The sequence below is a fragment of the Schistocerca serialis genome, chromosome 1 (assembly GCF_023864345.2).
Source record: "Schistocerca serialis cubense isolate TAMUIC-IGC-003099 chromosome 1, iqSchSeri2.2, whole genome shotgun sequence".
Taxonomy (NCBI): Eukaryota; Metazoa; Arthropoda; class Insecta; order Orthoptera; family Acrididae; genus Schistocerca; species Schistocerca serialis.
Window position 1 is genome coordinate 1,139,218,521 of NC_064638.1, and position 19,545 is coordinate 1,139,238,065.

The 19,545-nt window shown below is 39.8% G+C and overlaps 1 protein-coding gene across 1 annotated transcript in view; it reads right to left on the reverse strand.

The window, feature by feature from the left end:
• Window positions 1-5,508: 5,508 nt before the first annotated feature.
• LOC126455956 (vesicular glutamate transporter 2-like) overlaps window positions 5,509-19,545 on the reverse strand; it is a 70,611-nt gene continuing 56,574 nt past the window's right edge. The window contains exons 6-7 of the mRNA XM_050091716.1: window positions 7,804-7,939; window positions 5,509-5,534 (exon numbers count right to left, since the gene is read on the reverse strand). Coding sequence (XP_049947673.1) covers window positions 5,509-5,534; window positions 7,804-7,939 — 162 coding nt within the window. The remainder of the gene's footprint in view (window positions 5,535-7,803; window positions 7,940-19,545) is intronic.

Below are 19,545 nucleotides of genomic sequence, written 5' to 3' on the forward strand. Positions count from 1 at the left end.
GTTTAAGTTTAGAAAGGTTCTTACAATGAAATCTCTCGCATTTACATTTACTGTTAACACTTTGAAAAATAAATTAATACTTCGGCGCGTAATGGTCGACCAGATGCTGCATCGGAAGATGAGCTTGTCGCAGAGCAAATTACTAAAAAAATGCTTGTTAAAAATAATTAGCCAGTGCGAGGATTTGAGGTGACAGCTATTACAAAGGAATTCATTTTGTGATAACAATAACAATTTTATTTTAGCAACAAATACGAATAACTTACATAAAACATGTGTAGCCGCTCAATGGCTGCGTTCCGGACCACGAAACGAAACAGTGTGTGTCCCATAAAATACGTCCTTCATCCTCGGCCGCACAATCGCGTCTCTTTCGATCCTTTTTTTATTTTCGTAGACATTAACTAAAGATGCTACTGTTAAATTATCGCTGCATATCAGTTGTTTCAAGAACATTAACTATATCTTTTATACTAATTATATTCATAAAATACGTTTACAACCAATAAAAATGTCAAAATTTTTGTGACGTGCCGTCACAGTAGGAGAGCAAATGAACATGTTGCAAAGGAAGCACTTTATTGGATCCCACAGGGACGATGGAAACGAGGCAGTTCCAAAATGACGTAGAGACGATCAGTTGGATCAGGAGGTCAACGGCAAAGAACAGGATGGGAAGAAGTGAAAATACTAGCAGAGACAGAACAAGATAACGATTCATTGTTGCAGCGCTATGCTCCATATGAGTTACGGTAATTAATAACAAATAAATACTGGCAGATAAAATTACATGAGAATTTACGAAAGCATACAGCATTTTTTGTTTTGACGGTAAGTCGAATCAGCTTAGGACATCGCACTTTTGTTTGAATATTTGTGTCTCAGTATCCATGAGGTCCGCGGCTCGTGGTCTTGCGGTGGCGTTCTCGCTTCCCACACGGGGCCCCGGGTTCGATTCCCGGCGGGGTCAGGGATTTTCTCTGCCCAGAGATAACTGGGTGTTGTGTGTCTTTCATCATCATTTCATCCTCATTCACTCGCAAGTCGCCGTAGTGGCGTTAAAGAACTTGTGGAGCGGCGGCCGAACCGCCCCGCGAGGGGTCTCCCGGCCACCAATGCCATACGCTCATTATTAGCATTCATGAGAGCGCTAGATGAAGCTGTAGGTAAAGAGTTGTTACAAGAGTCAGCTATCTATCTAGAAGATATCTTACTAACGTCTATAACAGGAGAAGAACATTGTTGTTAACTAAAACTTTACACGAGTTTTTTGAAAACCACCTTACATTTAAGTTACCAAAATCACATTTTGGAAGAGAATAACTCAAGTTTTAGGAGATCTAGTACGAATCCCAGGAATAATACCAGATTCAAAGAGAATAAGGGTGATTAAAGACTGTCCTGATCCGAAATACGCTCTTTCCTAGGATAAGCCGGATTTTACTGACGCAGATTATTATTGTTATTACAACAAAAAGCCAAATGGGTGTGAAATAAAGGGACAATTTGAGGCTGTTCAGAACATTAGGCATGGATTGGTGGATGCCACCATATTAAATGAATCAAGCATTTTTATTAGCAACAGACGCTTCAAAATATGGTGTACCTGTTCCAAGGTGTATGCAATCCCGAGACAGGAGAACATAATATCACAGCCTTCGCTAGTAGAAGTCTACATAAACATGAACTCAACTATACAGCTACAGAGACAGTTGTTAGTTATTATATTGAGCACAAAAATGTTCAAACGCTAATATGGGGCTTTAAGATCGTCACATTTAGAGAACACCAGGCTTTAGTTTTCCTTATGGAACGAAGGTTGCTACATAGCCGATTAATGTGATGGGTGTTATTCCTTCATCAAATAGAAATTAACTATAGAAAAGGTTGTTCAGGAAATCAAGTACCAAATGCAGTCTCATGATTACCGTCAAACATGTACGAAATGACGAGAACTGAAGTACCAGGAGTTTTTTTTCCATCAGTTTCTTGGTTCAAGTTCTACCAACGATGAAGTAAAAAGATTAGTCTTACGACTAAAACAAGATGTAAAGGCAGATGAACATTTTGAAGAAAGACGACAACGATGTTACCATGCAGTACTACTATCAGAAGAAAAGTCTATGTGGACGATAGGCGAAAGAGCTTTATTTTGGAAGCTGCGACAGATTATTTGTAAGATGTAAGCTACTACACATATGACTTACGGACATACGAAAAACAATTTATTGACGCATGGTAATCGAGAAGATGGTTTATATTACGACAAGACACACATGTTGTCAACGTCGATTGAACGGGGAGGGGGGGACAGAAGGTGACATAGAAATACATATGCGAAAACGGGATGATATGACAAGTAAGCTGTTTGGGTGATGCTATGATAGATGGCATTAGCATTATCCCCGATAACAAAGCGCTAATAACTGTTTTAACAAATGAGGAGCGAAACTATTCCAAAAAAACTCACGTTATCTCCGATAAGAGTGCGCTAGTACATAAAAATTTTATGTCAATGTAAGAGGAATGGAACGTCATTAATATATTATATCCCTTAATGTAAGGTAGAAGAAAGAACTGCTAAGTAAGTGTTTTGTACATAATAACTGATAAAAAGTAAGCGGTAGATAACCGCGTCCATAATTTAAGAAATTTAAATCTAGTAATAATGAATATGTTTTACGCAAACAGCCCTTAAAGATAAGTGCCTCAGAAGCAAAGCTCAGGGTTAAATATTTCGATAGTATGTGCTTATGTGTGAGTAATGGCCTTACGAAAATTGAAAGAAAAAAGATATAAAAGTGGAAGTAACGAAATTTGTGTTTTAATTACCTAGGTAAAGTCACTAGGTTGCGTTGACAGGTCTAAGAGGAAAAGTCAGAGACTTTACATAAGTGAAAAACTATAAGATTAGGTATATCTGGATGTGTTGTACACAGGGGAGAGATGATAGATAGGCGAACCCACATAAGGGATAGTCCAATCCGTGGTCAGGTGATTCCATGGAAGGAATGACCTGAACCCTTTTTGTTAGGAAAATAAAATGAAGGAACATTTACATCGAAAATACAACAATGCATGTACACAGTGTCTGCCCAATGAATAAGTTTTAAGTGAGGATAGGACATAGGTACGAAGCTGTAAACTAGCTGAGAGTCACACTAATGAATTATTCTCCAAAATAGTTATGAGCAAATAGACCTACCTGTATGATATTCATCCTTCGAATCTTCATTTCTGTACACGTTGGATAAAATACAGATCCGAGATTTGAAACAATGGAAAGAAGAATAAATTACAATGTCAGCATTTAACTTCTTATGGTAAATAAAGATTGAAACTTTTACAGGAGAATAAAGTTGATGTAGTTATGCTGTTACAAGCTAATGACATGGGATTACCATTGACTAGGAATAATGTAATCATGGTAGAGGCTGATCGCTCACGGCGAATGGTTCACATGAGTTCTTGTGACAACGTGAAGATGTATGAGCAAAGGAATCGTTTGTTAATAATAATGCACTAAAATGACCAATGAAAAATTCGTTTATTGTATTGTAATAAAGGAAACAATTCCCTGTTTAAATCAATAATCCCTATTAATTTAAAAATGGCTGTCTTAATATGTCTGACCGTACATGTTCTGTTGTGTCGGGAAATGAAATTTAATTCATTCAGATGAGACATTACTTTGGGCAATGATAATAATTTACTAAACTTTCCAGGCACAGGCAGTACTATGATGGTAATGAGCATTATAAGTTATTTTACACATCTTTCATCTTAGTAACGGGATCCGTAGTGGTACATACTGTTATTATGTAACCACATACTTCCCTTCTTCCTGTTAAAATGATGAAAGATGGACGAGGAGAAAACTTGTATAGATAAGTAGTGTATCGATAGGACTTCTTACTGTATGCACCTTTTTTTTATCTGTGTACAGATATACAAAGGAACATGTAAGCGCAGAGCATCCAACAAGGATGGAGCGATGGAATATCCCCACTTAGGAGGGAAGGGTCCTTTATACTTTGGCTTCACGGCTTGGAGGTGTCGTGGAAATTCACAGAACAAGGTGAGGTGGCGACAATAGCCGCATCCCGAAACAAACATAGAATATTCTGTAATCTGTCACTTACTTCTGTGATGACATTCTGACAGCATTTGTTACCATCTTTGCTACGTAAATGTAGTCGAATATAAATCTGCATAGCCGACATAGTAATTGTTTTATGAGAGAAGCAAATTACAGGAGAGTTTTTTAAGAGTGGTTACGTGATTTCGTAGCTAGTTGGAGCAGGTGAGAGCTCTCTTACAGTCACATAGTACAATTAGTGCAACTGAACAGCAGGTCCACAGCATCAAGAAACTACTAGAACGTGACCGTAAAAAAAAAAATAAACAAGGTTAAATTTATCACGAAAAGCATCAGGTTGACAGGTCTCTGGTGAAGCTATTGACTCAGTTAACGACTCAGAACTTAAGCCGTAAACACTTCAGTATAATTGTTCATTGAAAACATATCTCCTTTCGTATGGACTTTAAGTAACTGTCCATGTAAACATATACATAACAGAGGAGTTCAATGACAGTTAATGTTTAATACAATCCACATATTTGGATTTGGAGACAATTTCTTGGTTCTCATGCGCACTCTTTCCGCATTTCTAATTACTCTACTTGATGAGGCGATCTATGGAATACAATGAATGAAGGAACCAATGAACCCATGTCTGAAAGAAAGTAAAAGTAAGTTATGTACGTTACGAATACGGCATTATAAAACTTTTTTCCTATGTCGATTCAAAAATATTCATGTGTCTACGGTCATATGCAAACGTTTTTATTTAGTATTATTGCGGGATATTTTCAGAACAATTTTGTATATGACAGAGGCATTGAATATAAAGGAGTTTCTGTTGAAGAGAGGTTTATTAATTTTTTATATCACAAAAAAATCTTACATTGGTCTAATAGAAAATAGACTCTTATCACAGCTTATGGAGAGACGCTTCTCAAAACTGAAGCAGAAACAAGAGACAAGAAAATTTTCACAGATATAATAATGGATTCCTCAGATCCCTCGGTCTCGATGGAATCACATCCTTGTTCATCAAAATTCTTTAGATAATTCACACGAATATCTGATAATACTTCATGTTAAGTTACATTAAGTTATAGTTTCATAGCCACTTCTCTTATATCAGAACTGTCAACCTTCTGTTGTAGGAGTGTTAGTTCATGTATGTTATGATGTGGATACTACATTTTTAATTAGCACTTATAAATTTTGTATCGAATGAAATAAAATATGTTTCCTCCAACCGACGTTGGTATGTTACTCGAGCTGCGGAAATTCTGTATGTTTTGCGTAGTTTTGCTTCCTTGTGCCTTCTTTATGTAGAAAGTTTTATTGCGAAGACACTTATGTTTCAGACACAACTGACGAAGAGTTCCGTAGCTCTCACTATATTCCATGAGACTACTGGCGTCACTTAGACTGGCTCATGCAGCAACTTTCTCTGTAGTTTCTGGAAATGAAAAAAAAAATTCATTTGTTAGTTGTGAGTTAACAATATTGTTCACGAGTTTAAAAGTGCTTCTCATGTATTTCCCGACAGCACAAATTTAAACGCAAAGCTCTCAGCACTCACAAGTGCTCAATCCAAGCATTTGCTTGAACATGGAAGTGGAGAAAAATGGAGACCTGACATTTTTAGGTGTCTTGGTCCGCAGAAAAGATGGCGGTTTCGTGGGTCACAGTGTGTTCTGTAAACCAACTCACACTGAGCTATACCTGCAAGATACGAACCGCCATCACCCATCCCAACGCAGTGGTACATTACGGACTCTCGTTCACAGAACTAGAGTTATCTCAGTTCCAGAGAGCTTATCAGCAGAGCTTATTCATCTTCGCTTTGTATTTGTACAGTACTGGCACTCTGATAAACAGACTCGAAATGCGTTTCAGCCGGCACTAAACCTCAATAACTGCCAGAAGGAACGGAGAATTCCACGAGGATGGTTTTCTACGCGATGTTGGTGTGGGTCACTTCAGATCTACGGACTGTTCAAGAAACAGCCCCCCTCCAGCTAGGTTCTGTTAAGGATAACCCAAATCGAAGGAGACCAGGGATGCACAATATCGCGTGCCAGTGTAGGAAATCATACGTTGGCGGGAAGTGTCGCACAATTAAAGATAGATGCGCTGAACACAGACGTCACACCAGGCTGGGTCAGGCAGGAAAGTCTGCTGTTGTTCAACACCGTCTTGAAACGGGACATAGCATGAAATGTGGAGTGACTAAGATCCTTTCATCCGCCTCCATAATATGGTACTCCACCATTAAGGAAGCCGTCGTAATGCGTATGACTAACAGAGACGCGGTAGTTCAACTTAGAAAGGCATGGTAACTAACACTGACAGTACTAAGACATTTACGGTAGCAGTCACACGAATCATGCAGAGTCCGGACACTTAAATCTGGGCCCCAACACAATGCCTGCGAGCGCGCTGGGCCGCAATTTGCGACCGCCCTTCTCCCTCGTAGCGCATGTGAAGACGGTGGCCTGTTTCTCCGGCAGGAGGCACTGGATGTCGTCGTCCTCTATGATTAGTCTACGGTGACGTTATATCCCCCCCCCCCCATTTGGTGCCTGTGCTTTTCTAGCGAGCCAGCGCACGTATTGGCGAGGCAGGGCAGGCAGCAACACGTCAGTTTGATCAATATTGGGCCAATGATCGAAGCATATGGGAGTCCCATTGTAATTTCTACCCACGCAGATGATGTGCCGTACCTCCGCATTACTCCAGCAGCTTAACGTAACTATCTGCATGCCGTTTCTTAAATAAGAAATAAAACCCAGCATTAGCTGACCTACGTATTCCATAAAACGTCTTTAATAGGACAGAGAAAATAGGAAAATGCAATTACGGGAATTACGTTCCTGTATATGTTGGAGATCTGGCTTTCCACATAATTGCGAGAACATACCGAAAATTTCACAACAGGGCGGAACACCATCTTTGTGACATCTGCATGTTAGAGCGTTCTTTAACAATATCGTCCGAAACAAACGTACGGATCTGGCCCTGCGCCACTGGCATCGAAAGTCGTCTAAATTCACGCTATGTGATTTTTTTCCTGGTGGGGGGGGGGGGGGGGAGGGGAGGTTGTGAACCACTTTGTCTATGTTTCCAACAATGAAACAACTTCGGCTGCATTAGTGAACGCAGTAACTGCAGATATGCTTGCAAAATGTATAGGACGAAGTCGTCTAAAGTCCAATGAAGAGGACACTGAACACGTGCGAAAAGCAAATGAAAACTTTAAGCCTATACGTAAATACAAAGGATAGCCGAAGATTGTATGAGCATACGTGTAAAAATAGACGCTTGTCAAATGGGATGGTTCTTTTCGAAATAACTTGGCAGTCATAACCGTAAGTTAAAATTAAACCCCTGTTTCTATCTCCATTCCCGTAGAACTGTAGTCTTATGAAACAGAATGGATCCTTTGAAACACACTGTATTAGTGACTAGCTGTTCCCAACCACACATTGCTTTGGCTCCGTCTCGTTAAATGGAAAAGGAAGGGAAGAGGAAACATACGTTTTTGAGGTGTCTGGGAATTGGATGTACGTCCTAATCTCTTTTTCTCCCATGTCTCTGTCCTCCTCCTTCCCCTCTCTCTGTCCACCTCTCTCCTTCTGTCCATCATCTCCTCCCCCATCTCTCTGACCTTGAGCCTTATTTATAGTTATTGCATATTCACACTTCCAATGTATTAAGGAACTCACCTGTTTTCTTTTCTTTAGAATAGTTAGGGTCGTTCCAAGGTTGAACTTCGCCTTTAGCAAAAATAACGAAAATCAGATTGCCCACAAAGTAGACTCCAGCTGCCGAGAGGAACACAGTTCCCCACTCTTGAATGGTCTGTTTGAAAAAAATTAAGAAAAATTCTCATAATTTGACAGTAAAGATCTCTAGTCACTAGTTTACATATTATACTTTAACTAACCAGCTCAGAAGTCACAGCCAAAATAAATAAAACTGGCTTCTCACTAATTTATGCAGAAATGCAGCTGTAGTAGTTACAGAAGTAGTGAGATAAAGAGTGTTCTGGCATACTTTTGATATCAAATTGATATGAAATTAATTAAATTGAAAAAATTAATTGCCCTCCCCCTTAACTTATTGTTACATAAATTGATTCAGGACTCCCTAGGTATACCTATTGGTATGGTAATTTAGATATGACCCTCAAAGAAAATCTATCCATCTGAGAAAACCCCCCGCCTTCTCCCTTCCACTCCACCACTCCCCTGGGAAAGAGACGCTTTTTTAACAGCCCTCCCCATTTCACTTCTGAACCTCATTTCAGCCAACTAGGAAATCTCCCATCCCTTCCCTCCCTCCCCCACTTTCCCTCTCTCCATCCCATCTGGAAATTGATGGCAAAAAGTTTCAGTCTGTGCTGAGAGGAAAGATTTCAGGATACGATATTCAAATCAATGTCAGTAATATATTATTTAATTCAATTTGCATATTCTTCATTTAAGGAGAAGCGGAAGGCAAATGGGCTCAAAAAATGGATTTTTTGACTCTTGCATATTTGAAATGCTCACTGATTCCTGCATAAAACAGTCTTTGTTTCATATAAATACGACAAATTGGTCATGAGTTGACGCCTTGATTGTTTTCCTGATACTCTGTGCCATCTGGCATTTAAATGCCATGTCTTCTCTTTTGCACCACGCAGAGATAATGAACAGGTTTCTTTTATTGCTTGAACATTATTTTCCTACTTCTATAGTTTTATCGTGTCAGGGTTTCCTATCCAGTATCTTCTATCGATATTCATCGTTCCGACCGTGTTTGTTATTGTTTACGAGCACTATTGGTTGTACTTAGTGAAGTTTGGTGTGATTGCAGTAAATGCTGATTTATGTTTTCTCTGGATTTGCATGTTTTCTGGAAAAAAAAAATGGCTCTGAGCACTATGGGACTCAACATCTGTGGTCATAAGTCCCCTAGAACTTAGAACTACTTAAACCTAACTAACCTAAGGACTTCACACACATCCATGCCCGAGGCAGGATTCGAACCTGCGAATGAAGAAAGCAGCTGAAAAAGCACTCAAGGAAAGTGATGACAGTGAAAGTGGTGATATTTGTGCATGTTTCGATGGGAGCTGGCTGAAACGTGGCCACACTTCACTAAATGGTGTCGTAACACCTACATTATTTGATACAAAATGAACATAACTGTCAGATGTATTGTATTGGTCCAAATGGTGGGATGTAAGTAGCAAGAGTACTCAGACTTTTTAATCATTCAGTGGCAAACAGAGGTGTTAGATAAACATGTTATTTAGCAGACGATAAGAGCAATGCTTATGACTGGATATGTGCAGAACAACTCTGTGGTCCCAATGTCACAATTTCTAAAATGGAATGCATTGAGTGTATCCAGAAGATAAAGGGGTCCAGGTTGAGAAGATTATTAAAATCAAAGTCAAAAACATTACTGTAAGATGGTAGGAAGGTAGGTGGTAAAGGTCGCCTGACAAATGTTGAGATAGATATATTACTGAATTAGTATGCTTGGCCATAAGAGACGTTGGGAACTTAGAAAACATGAAAAAGGTTTACGGGCTATGTTTTTCCATAACATTTTCACAAGTGAAAATCCCCAGCACTGCCTTTGCCTGAATGAACATGACCCTTGGAGCAAGTACAGGAGAAGTGCAAAATATGATCACAAACATTCTTTACCGGCAGCAGTAATAAATGAAATTAAACCGACATTTAGAGAAATTCATAAAGATGCTTTGCTGAAGAAATGTCGTTATGAAGACGCAAAATGTAAATGAATGTGTGAATTCTGACATTTGGACCCGGTTACGTAAAACTGTACTTGTTCACATTACAATTCTCAAATTTGCTGTTAATAATGCTATTTCATGTTTCAGTGAAGGTGTAACAAGTAAACTGGATGTTCTGCAAGTATTTGGCATTAAATCTAGTGGGAATGCTGCAAATTCCTTGGCGCAGATAGATAAAGAACGAATCTGCAAAGCAGAAATTTCTAAGTTAAATGCACAGAGAAGCCAGATAGATAAGAAGAGGGACCAAGAGAAGAAAAGATGTACATGGTTCAGATGATGCTCAGTATGGTGCAGAGAAATACTGGTGGCAAGTAATTCTTATCAATAACTACACTAAAATTGCAATACTAAACTTTAAATTGATTTCTCTGAATACTATGTTTTTTTTACTTTCTGGTACCATTATTTCCTAAAGTGACTGGGTAATAACTATGAAATTTGGTCAATTTGTACTCAGGATGGTAATAACTTATTACAAGTAAACTGAGAAGCACCAACCCAGAAGGAATTGTTTTATTATAATTACAGTATTTAAAAAAGTTAAATTTTATTAGCGAAAGAATAAAAAAAGGTTTCAAATCCATAAGAGTTATTCTGTTCATTTTAGTTTTAAATGTAAGTATATACGTAATATACACTCAGCGAAAATTTCACTATTTTAACACTTATAGTTCTATTAAAAATGTACCTTTTCAAAGGGTAAAATAGCATTGGCAGAACAGGGATAAAAGTTGCCTTCCATCTCCCATTAATAAATTTGTGGAAGACATGTCCCCTTACCCCTCCCCACCCTCACTTTCCATGATGTAATAATTGTAAGCACTGAGGGATGGAATGAACTGTGGTATATTAGCTGCCGTTTTCGATACTTAACACCACCAACGGTTGACCGGAAGACAGCGTCCTTGGGTATTCGATATCCGGGAAACCACGTCTGCTCTCTGTCATGTGACTTCTTCCCGTCGTAACATCTGCACCTCAAATCTATAGACCAAGGTGACGAGCCAAGGGACCTCCATTCGTTCTTGTGGCTTCAGAACAAAGCACCAGGTGGCGGCATTCCTTTGACCGAGAAATTCCAGGCTCGCTTCCTATCTCTGCCTTGCTGTTGGCGTGAACACATGCATAAACCAACGTGTCCAAACACGCAGCCAGAAGTTTACATCCAGCCTCAGAATACTGCGCTCCTATTGGCTAATAGTGACGACAAAAGAAGAGCTGGCGCAAGTGTGATATCAAAAATAGTGGAAAATAGTCAATTTACACTACGCAACCAAATTAATTGTTCAACAATTTCCAGGAGCCAAATAGATTGCTACCAACACTCACCATCTTATGATGTTTCTTCTTTGTAATAAGACACAGTTTTAATATTTTAGAACCAGACACAAAAATTTTTAAAAGCAAGTAATTAAATTTCCACCACAAATAGATCATAGCACTAAACATATCCGAGGTCTTATATGCACCGACGTTTGAGAACACATGGACCCTCCTCGACCACAACGTTTCTACTAAACACTTCCGACGATAACCTTCCGGTCGCACACACAACTGCGAAGCACGCGAAATCCGCTGACTGCCGTAGAGGATCTGTAGCGCTGGTCCGAAAGTGACAGCACACAGATTGCCTATGTCAGCGGTTGCGTGTACATCTTCAGCCGTATCAGGCGCTCAGAGGTTGTAGAGACTGTCTTTGTGACAGCAAAGAGTCAAGCGACCAATTTACATGGCGGGAATAATCGTCCAGCGCAAACGCTCGGTATATTTCCAGAATGAGATTTTCACTCTGCAGCGGAGTGTACGCTGATATGAAACTTCCTGGCAGATTAAAACTGTGTCCCAAACCGAGACTCGAGCTCGGGACCTACGCCTTTCGCGAGCAAGTGCTCTACCAACTAAGCTACCCAAGCACGACTCACGCCCCGTCCTCACAGCTTTACTTCTGCCAGTATCTCGTCTCCTACATTCCAGACTTTATAGAAGCTCTCCTGCGAACCTTGCAGAATTAGCACTCCTGAAAGAAAGAATGTTGCGGAGACATGGCTTATCCATAGCCTGGGGCATGTTTCCAGAATGAGATTTTCACTCTGCAGCGGAGTGTGCGCTGATATGAAACTTCCTGGCATATTAAAACTGTGTGCAAGACCGAGACTCGAACTCGGGACCTTTGGCGTTCGCGGGCAAGTGCTCTACCAACTGCACTTGCCCGCGAAAGGCAAAGGTCCCGAGTTCGAGTCTCGGTCTGGCACACAGTTTTAATTTGCCAGGAAGTTTCACTCGGCATATTGAATCTTCTCACACAGCTTATACGTACGTTTTTTTGCAGCTCAACCAGAATAATAGTTACTTCGCTATCAGCTATCCAAAGGGCGCTGCCGCTGGGACACTACAAGACAAGCAGGTGCGACTTGTATGTATAGTTCCAGCTGCAGTTCCGGCCCAACAAGATACACCACAGTTAAAAAACGAAATAGAAAACCACTTTACCCTATCCGAGACAGGGATGTTGTTGTCCATAAACCTCGAATTTCACACGTGAAATGTAGATACCTTCTTTTTATATCAGTTATTTTCGAAGACAGAAGAAAAACATATTGTTCCACAGGAGTAGAATATTAAAATCATTTTTGGCTCAAGATGCAGTGTTACGAGCATGCTCTACATCTGTCACAGGATGCCTCCTCACTTTCGAATTCTCTTAAAGTAGTCAGATGCCTCGTCTTCTATGAAGTCTCTTTCGGTAGCATCTCAGACGAGTTGTAAATATCAGGCTTATACTACTATCAGTTTGTAAATCCGATAATATACCGGGTCTAGGGGTTGTAATAAAAACTGAGTGAATGGATCAACAATGAACTTCAACGGATGTCAGGGGACGTCCGTCCAGAACAAATGCAACGAACGATCACGAACTAAATGAGAAAAAAAGGGGGGGTAGCATCTTGCCTTAGTAATCAAAGCGTTCTCGGTGCCGGGTTCGAATTCTGCCACTGCTTAAATTTTGATTAATAATCAGCACTGGCGGCCAAAGACTTCCGGCATAACAAGACACCCTCATTCTGCCAACGGCCTTGCCATAGAGGGCGGAGGGGAGGACAGAGGTTCAGGGCACTCTCTTATCCCAGGGGTAGGAAACTGTCCCTAAAGGCAGCAATGATCAACGGCATGAGGATGCAGAGGCAAGGAAAACCACTGCAGTAAAGACACGCAACGCGTTTGCACAGGACATGTGGCTTGTAATTGAAAAAGTGTCATGATGATCTCTCCATTGGCAAAAGATTCCAGAATATTCCCCAGTTCGGGTATCCAGGAGGGGACTGCCAATGGGAAGATGACCGTGAGAAAAAGACTGAATAATCAACGAAGGGATAACGTTCTACGAGTCGGGGTTTGGCATTTTAGAATCTTGAACGTGTTATGGAAACTAGAAAATCTTAAAAGGGAAATGCAAAGGCTCAATCAAGATATAGTACGGGTCAGTGAAGTGAAATGGAAAGAAGACAAGAATTTCTGGTCAGATAAGTGCATGGTAATATCAACGGCAGCAGAAAATGGTATAACGGGAGTAGGATTCGTTATAAACAGAAAGGTAGGGCAGATAGTGTGTTACTGTGAACAGTTCAGAATCGACAGCAAGCCAACACCGACAACGATACATCAGATATACACGCCCACGGCGCAAGCTAAAGATGAAGAGATAGGGAAGTACGTAAGCATATTGAATAGGTAACAAAGTACGTAAAGGAACATGAAAATCTAATAGTCGTGGGGGACTGGAATGCAGTTATAGGGGAAGGAGTAGGAGAAAGGGTTACAGGAGAATATGGGCTTGGGGCAAGGAATGAGAGAAGAGCACCACTAATTTAGTTCTGTAATAAATTTCAGCCAGTATTAGCGAATACTTCGTTCAGGAATCACACGAGGAGGAGGTAGACTTGGAAAAGGCCGAGTGATACGGGAAGATTTCAGTTAGATTACATCATGGTCAGACAGAGATTCCGAAATCAGATACTGGACAGGCGTGACCAGGAGCAGATATAGACTCAGATCACAATATAGTAGTGATGAAGAGTAGGCTGAAGTTTAAGACGTTAGTGAGGAAGAATCACTACTCACAGAAGTCGGATACGGAAGTACTAAGGAATGACGAGATACGCGACTATACATACAGCAATAAGGAATAGCTCAGTAGGCAGTACAGGTTAAGAGGAATGGATATCTCTGAAAAGGGCCATCACGGAAGTTGAGAAGGAAAACATAGGTAAAAAGAATACATCTGCGAAGAAACCATGGGTAACAGAAGAAATACTTAATTTGATCAATGAAAGGAGAAAGTACGAAAATGTTCCAGGAAACTCAGGAATACAGAAATACAAGTCGCAGAGAAACGAAATAAATAGGAAGTGCAGGGAAGCTAAGACGAAATATCGGCGTGAAAAATGTGACGAAATCGAAAAAGAAATGATTTTTGGAAGGACAGACTCAGCAAATAGGAAAGTCAAAACAACCTTCGGTGACATTAAAAGCAAGGGTGGTAACATTAAGAATACAACGGGATTTCCACTGTTAAATGCAGAGGAGAGAGCGTATAGGTGGAAAGAATACATTGAAAGCCTCTATGAAAGGGAAGATTAGTCTGATGTGATAGAAGAAGAAACAGGAGTCGATTTTGACGAGATAGAGGATCCAGTATTAGAATCAGAATTTAAAAGAGCTTTTCAGGACTTAAGATCAAATAAAGCAGAAGGTATCGATAATATTCCATCAGAATTTCTAAAATCCTTGGGGGAAATAGCAACAAAATGACTATTCACATTGGTGTGTAGAATGTATGAGTCTAGCGACATACAATCTGACTTGCGGAAAAATATCATCCGCTCAATTCCGAAGACTGCAAGAGCTGACAAGTGCGAGAATTATGACACAATCAGCTTAACAGCTCATACATCGAAGTTCCTGACAGGAATAACGTACAGAAGAATGGAAAAGAAAACTGAGGATGCGCTAGATGGTGATCAGTTTAGCTTTAGGATAGGTAAAAGCACGGGAGAGGCTATTCTGACGTTGCAGTTAATAATGGAAGCAAGACTAAAGAAAAATGAAGACAAGTTCATAGAATGTGTCGACCTGGAAAAAGCGTTTGCGATGTGAAATGCTGCAAGATGTTCTGAATTACGAGAAAAACAAGGGTACGCTATAGGGGGAGACGAGCAATATACATAATGTACAAAAGCCAGGAGGGAATAATAAGAGTGGATGACCGAGAACGAAGTGCTCGGATTAAAAAGGATGTAAGACAGGGACGTAGTCTTTCGGCCATACTGCTCAATCTGTAGATCGAAGAAGCAATGATGGAAATAAAAGAAAGGTTCAGGAGGGGAATTGAAATTCAAGGTGAAAGGATGTCAATGACACGATTCTCTGATGACTTTGCTATCCTGAGTGAAACTGGAGAAGGATTTCATGGTCTGCTGAATGGAATGAACAGTCTAATGAGCACAGGACATGGAATGAAAGTAAATCGAAGAAAGACGAAAGTAATGAGAAGTATCAGAAAAGAGAACAGTGAGAACTTAATATCAGGATTAATGGCCACGAAGTAGATGAATTTAAGGAGTTCTACTACGTAACCAGTAAAATAACCAATGACGGGCGGATCAACGACATCAAAAGCAGACTAACAAAATGGGGCATTCCTGTCCAAGAGAAGTCTACTAGTACCAAATATAGGCCTTCAGTTGCTGAAGGAATTTCTTAGAATGTACGTTTCGAACACAGCATTATAAGGTAGTCAAACCATGGACTGTGGAAAAACCGGAACAGAAGAGAATCGAAGGATATGATATGTGGTGCTACAGACGAATGTTGAAAATTAGGTGGACTGATAAGGAATGTGGAGGTTCTGCGCAGAATCGGAGAGGATAGGAATATGTGGAAAACACTGACAAGGAGCAGTAGACAGGGAAGCTTCCCGCAAATCTTTGTTGGAACTGTGAAATGGGGACTGTTTTAATTTACTTCTTGGACAATCGCTTGCAGGCAACACTTATATACCTGACACTCTGAGTCATTACTGGCTGGTTTTGTACAGATCTGCAACCCGCTGTGCTTATCTAAAAAGTGTACACAACAGAAAACTATGGTACTACAGTACCTTCGATGTGGATAATAAGTATGTGCCATTAATATTAACTGTCCTTAAGATGAATGAAGATAAAACACATGGTATTAGATAATGTCAACTAAAAAACTTCGCCCCTAAAAAATGTTTCTATTTGTGATAGGTCCACGTTCGATATTTTTCGGGACACTTTCGCTTTGGCGTCATAGGAAGCAGACTAACAATGCCGCTGAATTACAGTTTATTAAAATAGAGATAACAGTTCTATCAAGTGCAATACAGAACCCAAAAAATAGCGAGAGGTATCCCTTCTGTCCCCATAGCAAAAAAATAAGTAAATAAATTAGCAAAAGATGAACTGTTCTTGCATTTATCTCTTAAACGTTTTAATCCAAGTCCATTTCAGATGTAAAATCCAACTAATTAAAATGTTTGTGACACTTGTGTACAGAATCTGCGGTATTTTTGAAAGGAATCTCTTGTGCACTAGTGTTGTAATGACATTCAAAATATGCAGACCCCTTGCGGGCAAAACATTAAGCCATGCCGTAGTCATGTTAATTTGGAGGCACGAATGCTAGCTATAAAAATACTCTTGTGCGCATTGTAATGTTCAGCCCGTACCTATTCATAGTGTAAGAAAAATACCACTGTAATCAAGTATATATGAAGGTGCCAATAGCAGATACACAGCAGCTACTTAGTATAACAGAGGAGGTAGACTCTTTCCTCGAAAAAGCTGTCATCTTTCTGATGCACTCGGTCAGATTTAGGTGGCACAGTTATAAGTAGCGTTAAGAACTATAGCGATAGTGTACGTTTAATATAGGATACAGGCTAAGTTTCTACGATTCCTCTCTCTTTTGTTCGTGTACTCGTTCCACATCCCTTTTTTATAGAATCTACGTAACAGATGAACGAACCAATGATGTCAGGTAACCTTATAGGTTTCAACACAGAGGTTCTGTAGAAATCCTTTATTTGAAAATAATTTAAAATGTAGAGAAAAAATTATTTTAACGTTTTTCTAAAGTAAATGGAGCTTTCTATACAAGGTGGTGTAGCGATACGCAGTGCAAAATATTAAATCGTGCGACAAAAAGTCAGACACGAAACGAAGTAAAATGAAAATTGTAAAAAAACTCTGAAAATGCGCGTGCAATTAGCTCCCATAACGGAATTTATAATGCAATGAAATAATAATGCTACAAACAGAATCTGTAAGGTAACTGTATAGGATCTCTGTGCTAATTAATTATTCTTTCACTCGCTGACGAAAGAAACTAAAAAGACCAGCGTTATTACTCACTCTTTGTCCTATTCTTGAAGCTAACGCACGCTTCGGCGGACATTTCGCATTGTAAGTTGTAATTTTTAAATAATATATGGTAATTTATTCTGATTGTGTATTTTTTCCTTCATATGCCTAGTGAACTGCATGCAGAAATAAAAACATTATTTGTAAAGTTTTCAGCACGCGGGGTAAACGACAACAACGGTCGAACAATCGACCATTCTTTGCAGTCATCTCGCGTAGGAAAAATTTCATTATATATTTCATTCGTCATCAACGGACGCGTTAAAAGACTCGCATCATAATTATGAAGGAAAAGAAAGTGAATATACTATTTTATATTGTATGAAAGTAAAAACTAAGAACATTCCATTAAGTTCAAATATTGGCCGCTTCTCGGCAAGACGAAGATTATTACGTTAAGAAAGAGAGAAATACTTTATTTCATTAGAAGATTTCTTTTAATTAAATTTCACTGCAGTAAAGATATCCTGCAGCAATATTTTAATGTGATAACACGAAATACAATCCCTGAAATTAAGTTTACGTTTTTTTGTCAGTATGAAAGCTCCGCGTATACCTCTGTTTAAACTAATTCTAAAAGCGTCTCGTGCAATCTTATATTACAAGGCGGTGGGTCGCGCGCTCTTAAATAACCAGGGTTCAGAGAACTATTTTACGAAAGTATAGATTCAGGTTCCACATATTTTCATGATTCTTTCTTGTGTCCGCCCCATCAAATAAGTGCTCTATTCACGCTCTTGTCGGGCGTAAATATCAGTAAAGTTAGGCGGTAAGATCTGACACTCTTTTCGTCGCATTCACTGTGTACACCGTAAGTATATTTGAGACGGTGTTCGGACCTGGGCGGTAAGCACCACAGTAGCCAGAAACAGTCTGAAAATCTTGTAAGCATGTTGTGGGATAGGTAATGCTAAGAAATAATCGTTAAGAAAAAAACTCGACACGTTGTGCCCTTTCCGATTAAATTAATATTGAAGTTAGCCAATCAGGTTGTCGCGCACACAAATTCAAGCACTTGCACGCACTAGCAGAATCCATAGGTCCGTGAGCTGATACTTGTTCAAACGCTCATTACCAGTTAAAATGTGCCTTTTTCGGATGCGATAAATTTAAGCTAGGAGAGCAAAAGCTATGTTTTTTCGCTTTGAGGAAACCGGACGAAGAAGACATTTGGCGACACCTTCTGTGGCAGGCTGCTTGAATCTGAACGCGTGACGACTCGATTGGCTAACTTCAGTGCTAATTAAATCGGAAACGGTGCAAAGTATCGAATTTTTTCCTTAACATTGGTATCTCAGCATAATCTATCCTGCAACATCCTGACAAGCTGTTCAGACTGTTTGTGACCACCTTGTATTTTATGAGGTACTAGCAAAGGACATTCTTCTAAAGCGTCACGTATTAATATAGGAGTTAGAATTGATCAAGAATAGAAGAAAAATACCTATAATACGATGTCCAGAAAGCAATACCTGTTGATACATTGACTAACCTGGCTTCTTATTCCCATATGTCTGGTCACAGAAATACGAGTTAAGAGTATAGTCTTCAGTCTGGAACCCTACGACCACTACGGTCGCAGGTTCGAATCCTGCCTCGGGCATGGATATGTGTGATGTCCTTAGGTTAGTTAGGTTTAAGTAGTTCTAAGTTCTAGGGGACTGATGACCGCAGATGTTAAGTCCCATAGTGCTCAGAACCATCTGAACCATTTGAACAGTATAGTCAGCACTGCAGTTGGTTACTACGCATCCTTACACATCCTTCATCTCTTCGTAGTGAAGCACACGCTCTTTCAGATACACCTGGCTGCAATCGAATTGCGTCACATACACTGGTCACAATTTCCTGTAATGCCAGCATATTGTTGATGGGTTGGGCATACAGCAATGCGTTTGAAAGTCCCATTAGACAGAAGTCCTACATGTCCAGTCCCGCACCCATGGAGTATTGTGGTGAGGCACTGTCACACGATCCTTAGAAAATGTGTCGTTGCCCTTTCGTGCATAAACCATACTCAATGTCTTCCTGCAAGCGTAACGTTCTCCAGTATCTCGGGGAATTCATATAACGCATTACTCGTTGATAGACAGTACCTGTTAGTCTAGAAAGTGTAGTTTCTTCACCGACAATTCCTGACCCTACGCTAATACTGAACCTATCCTAATGCTTCACATCCATGATTGTTCGTGTTTTGGTGATTTACTCAT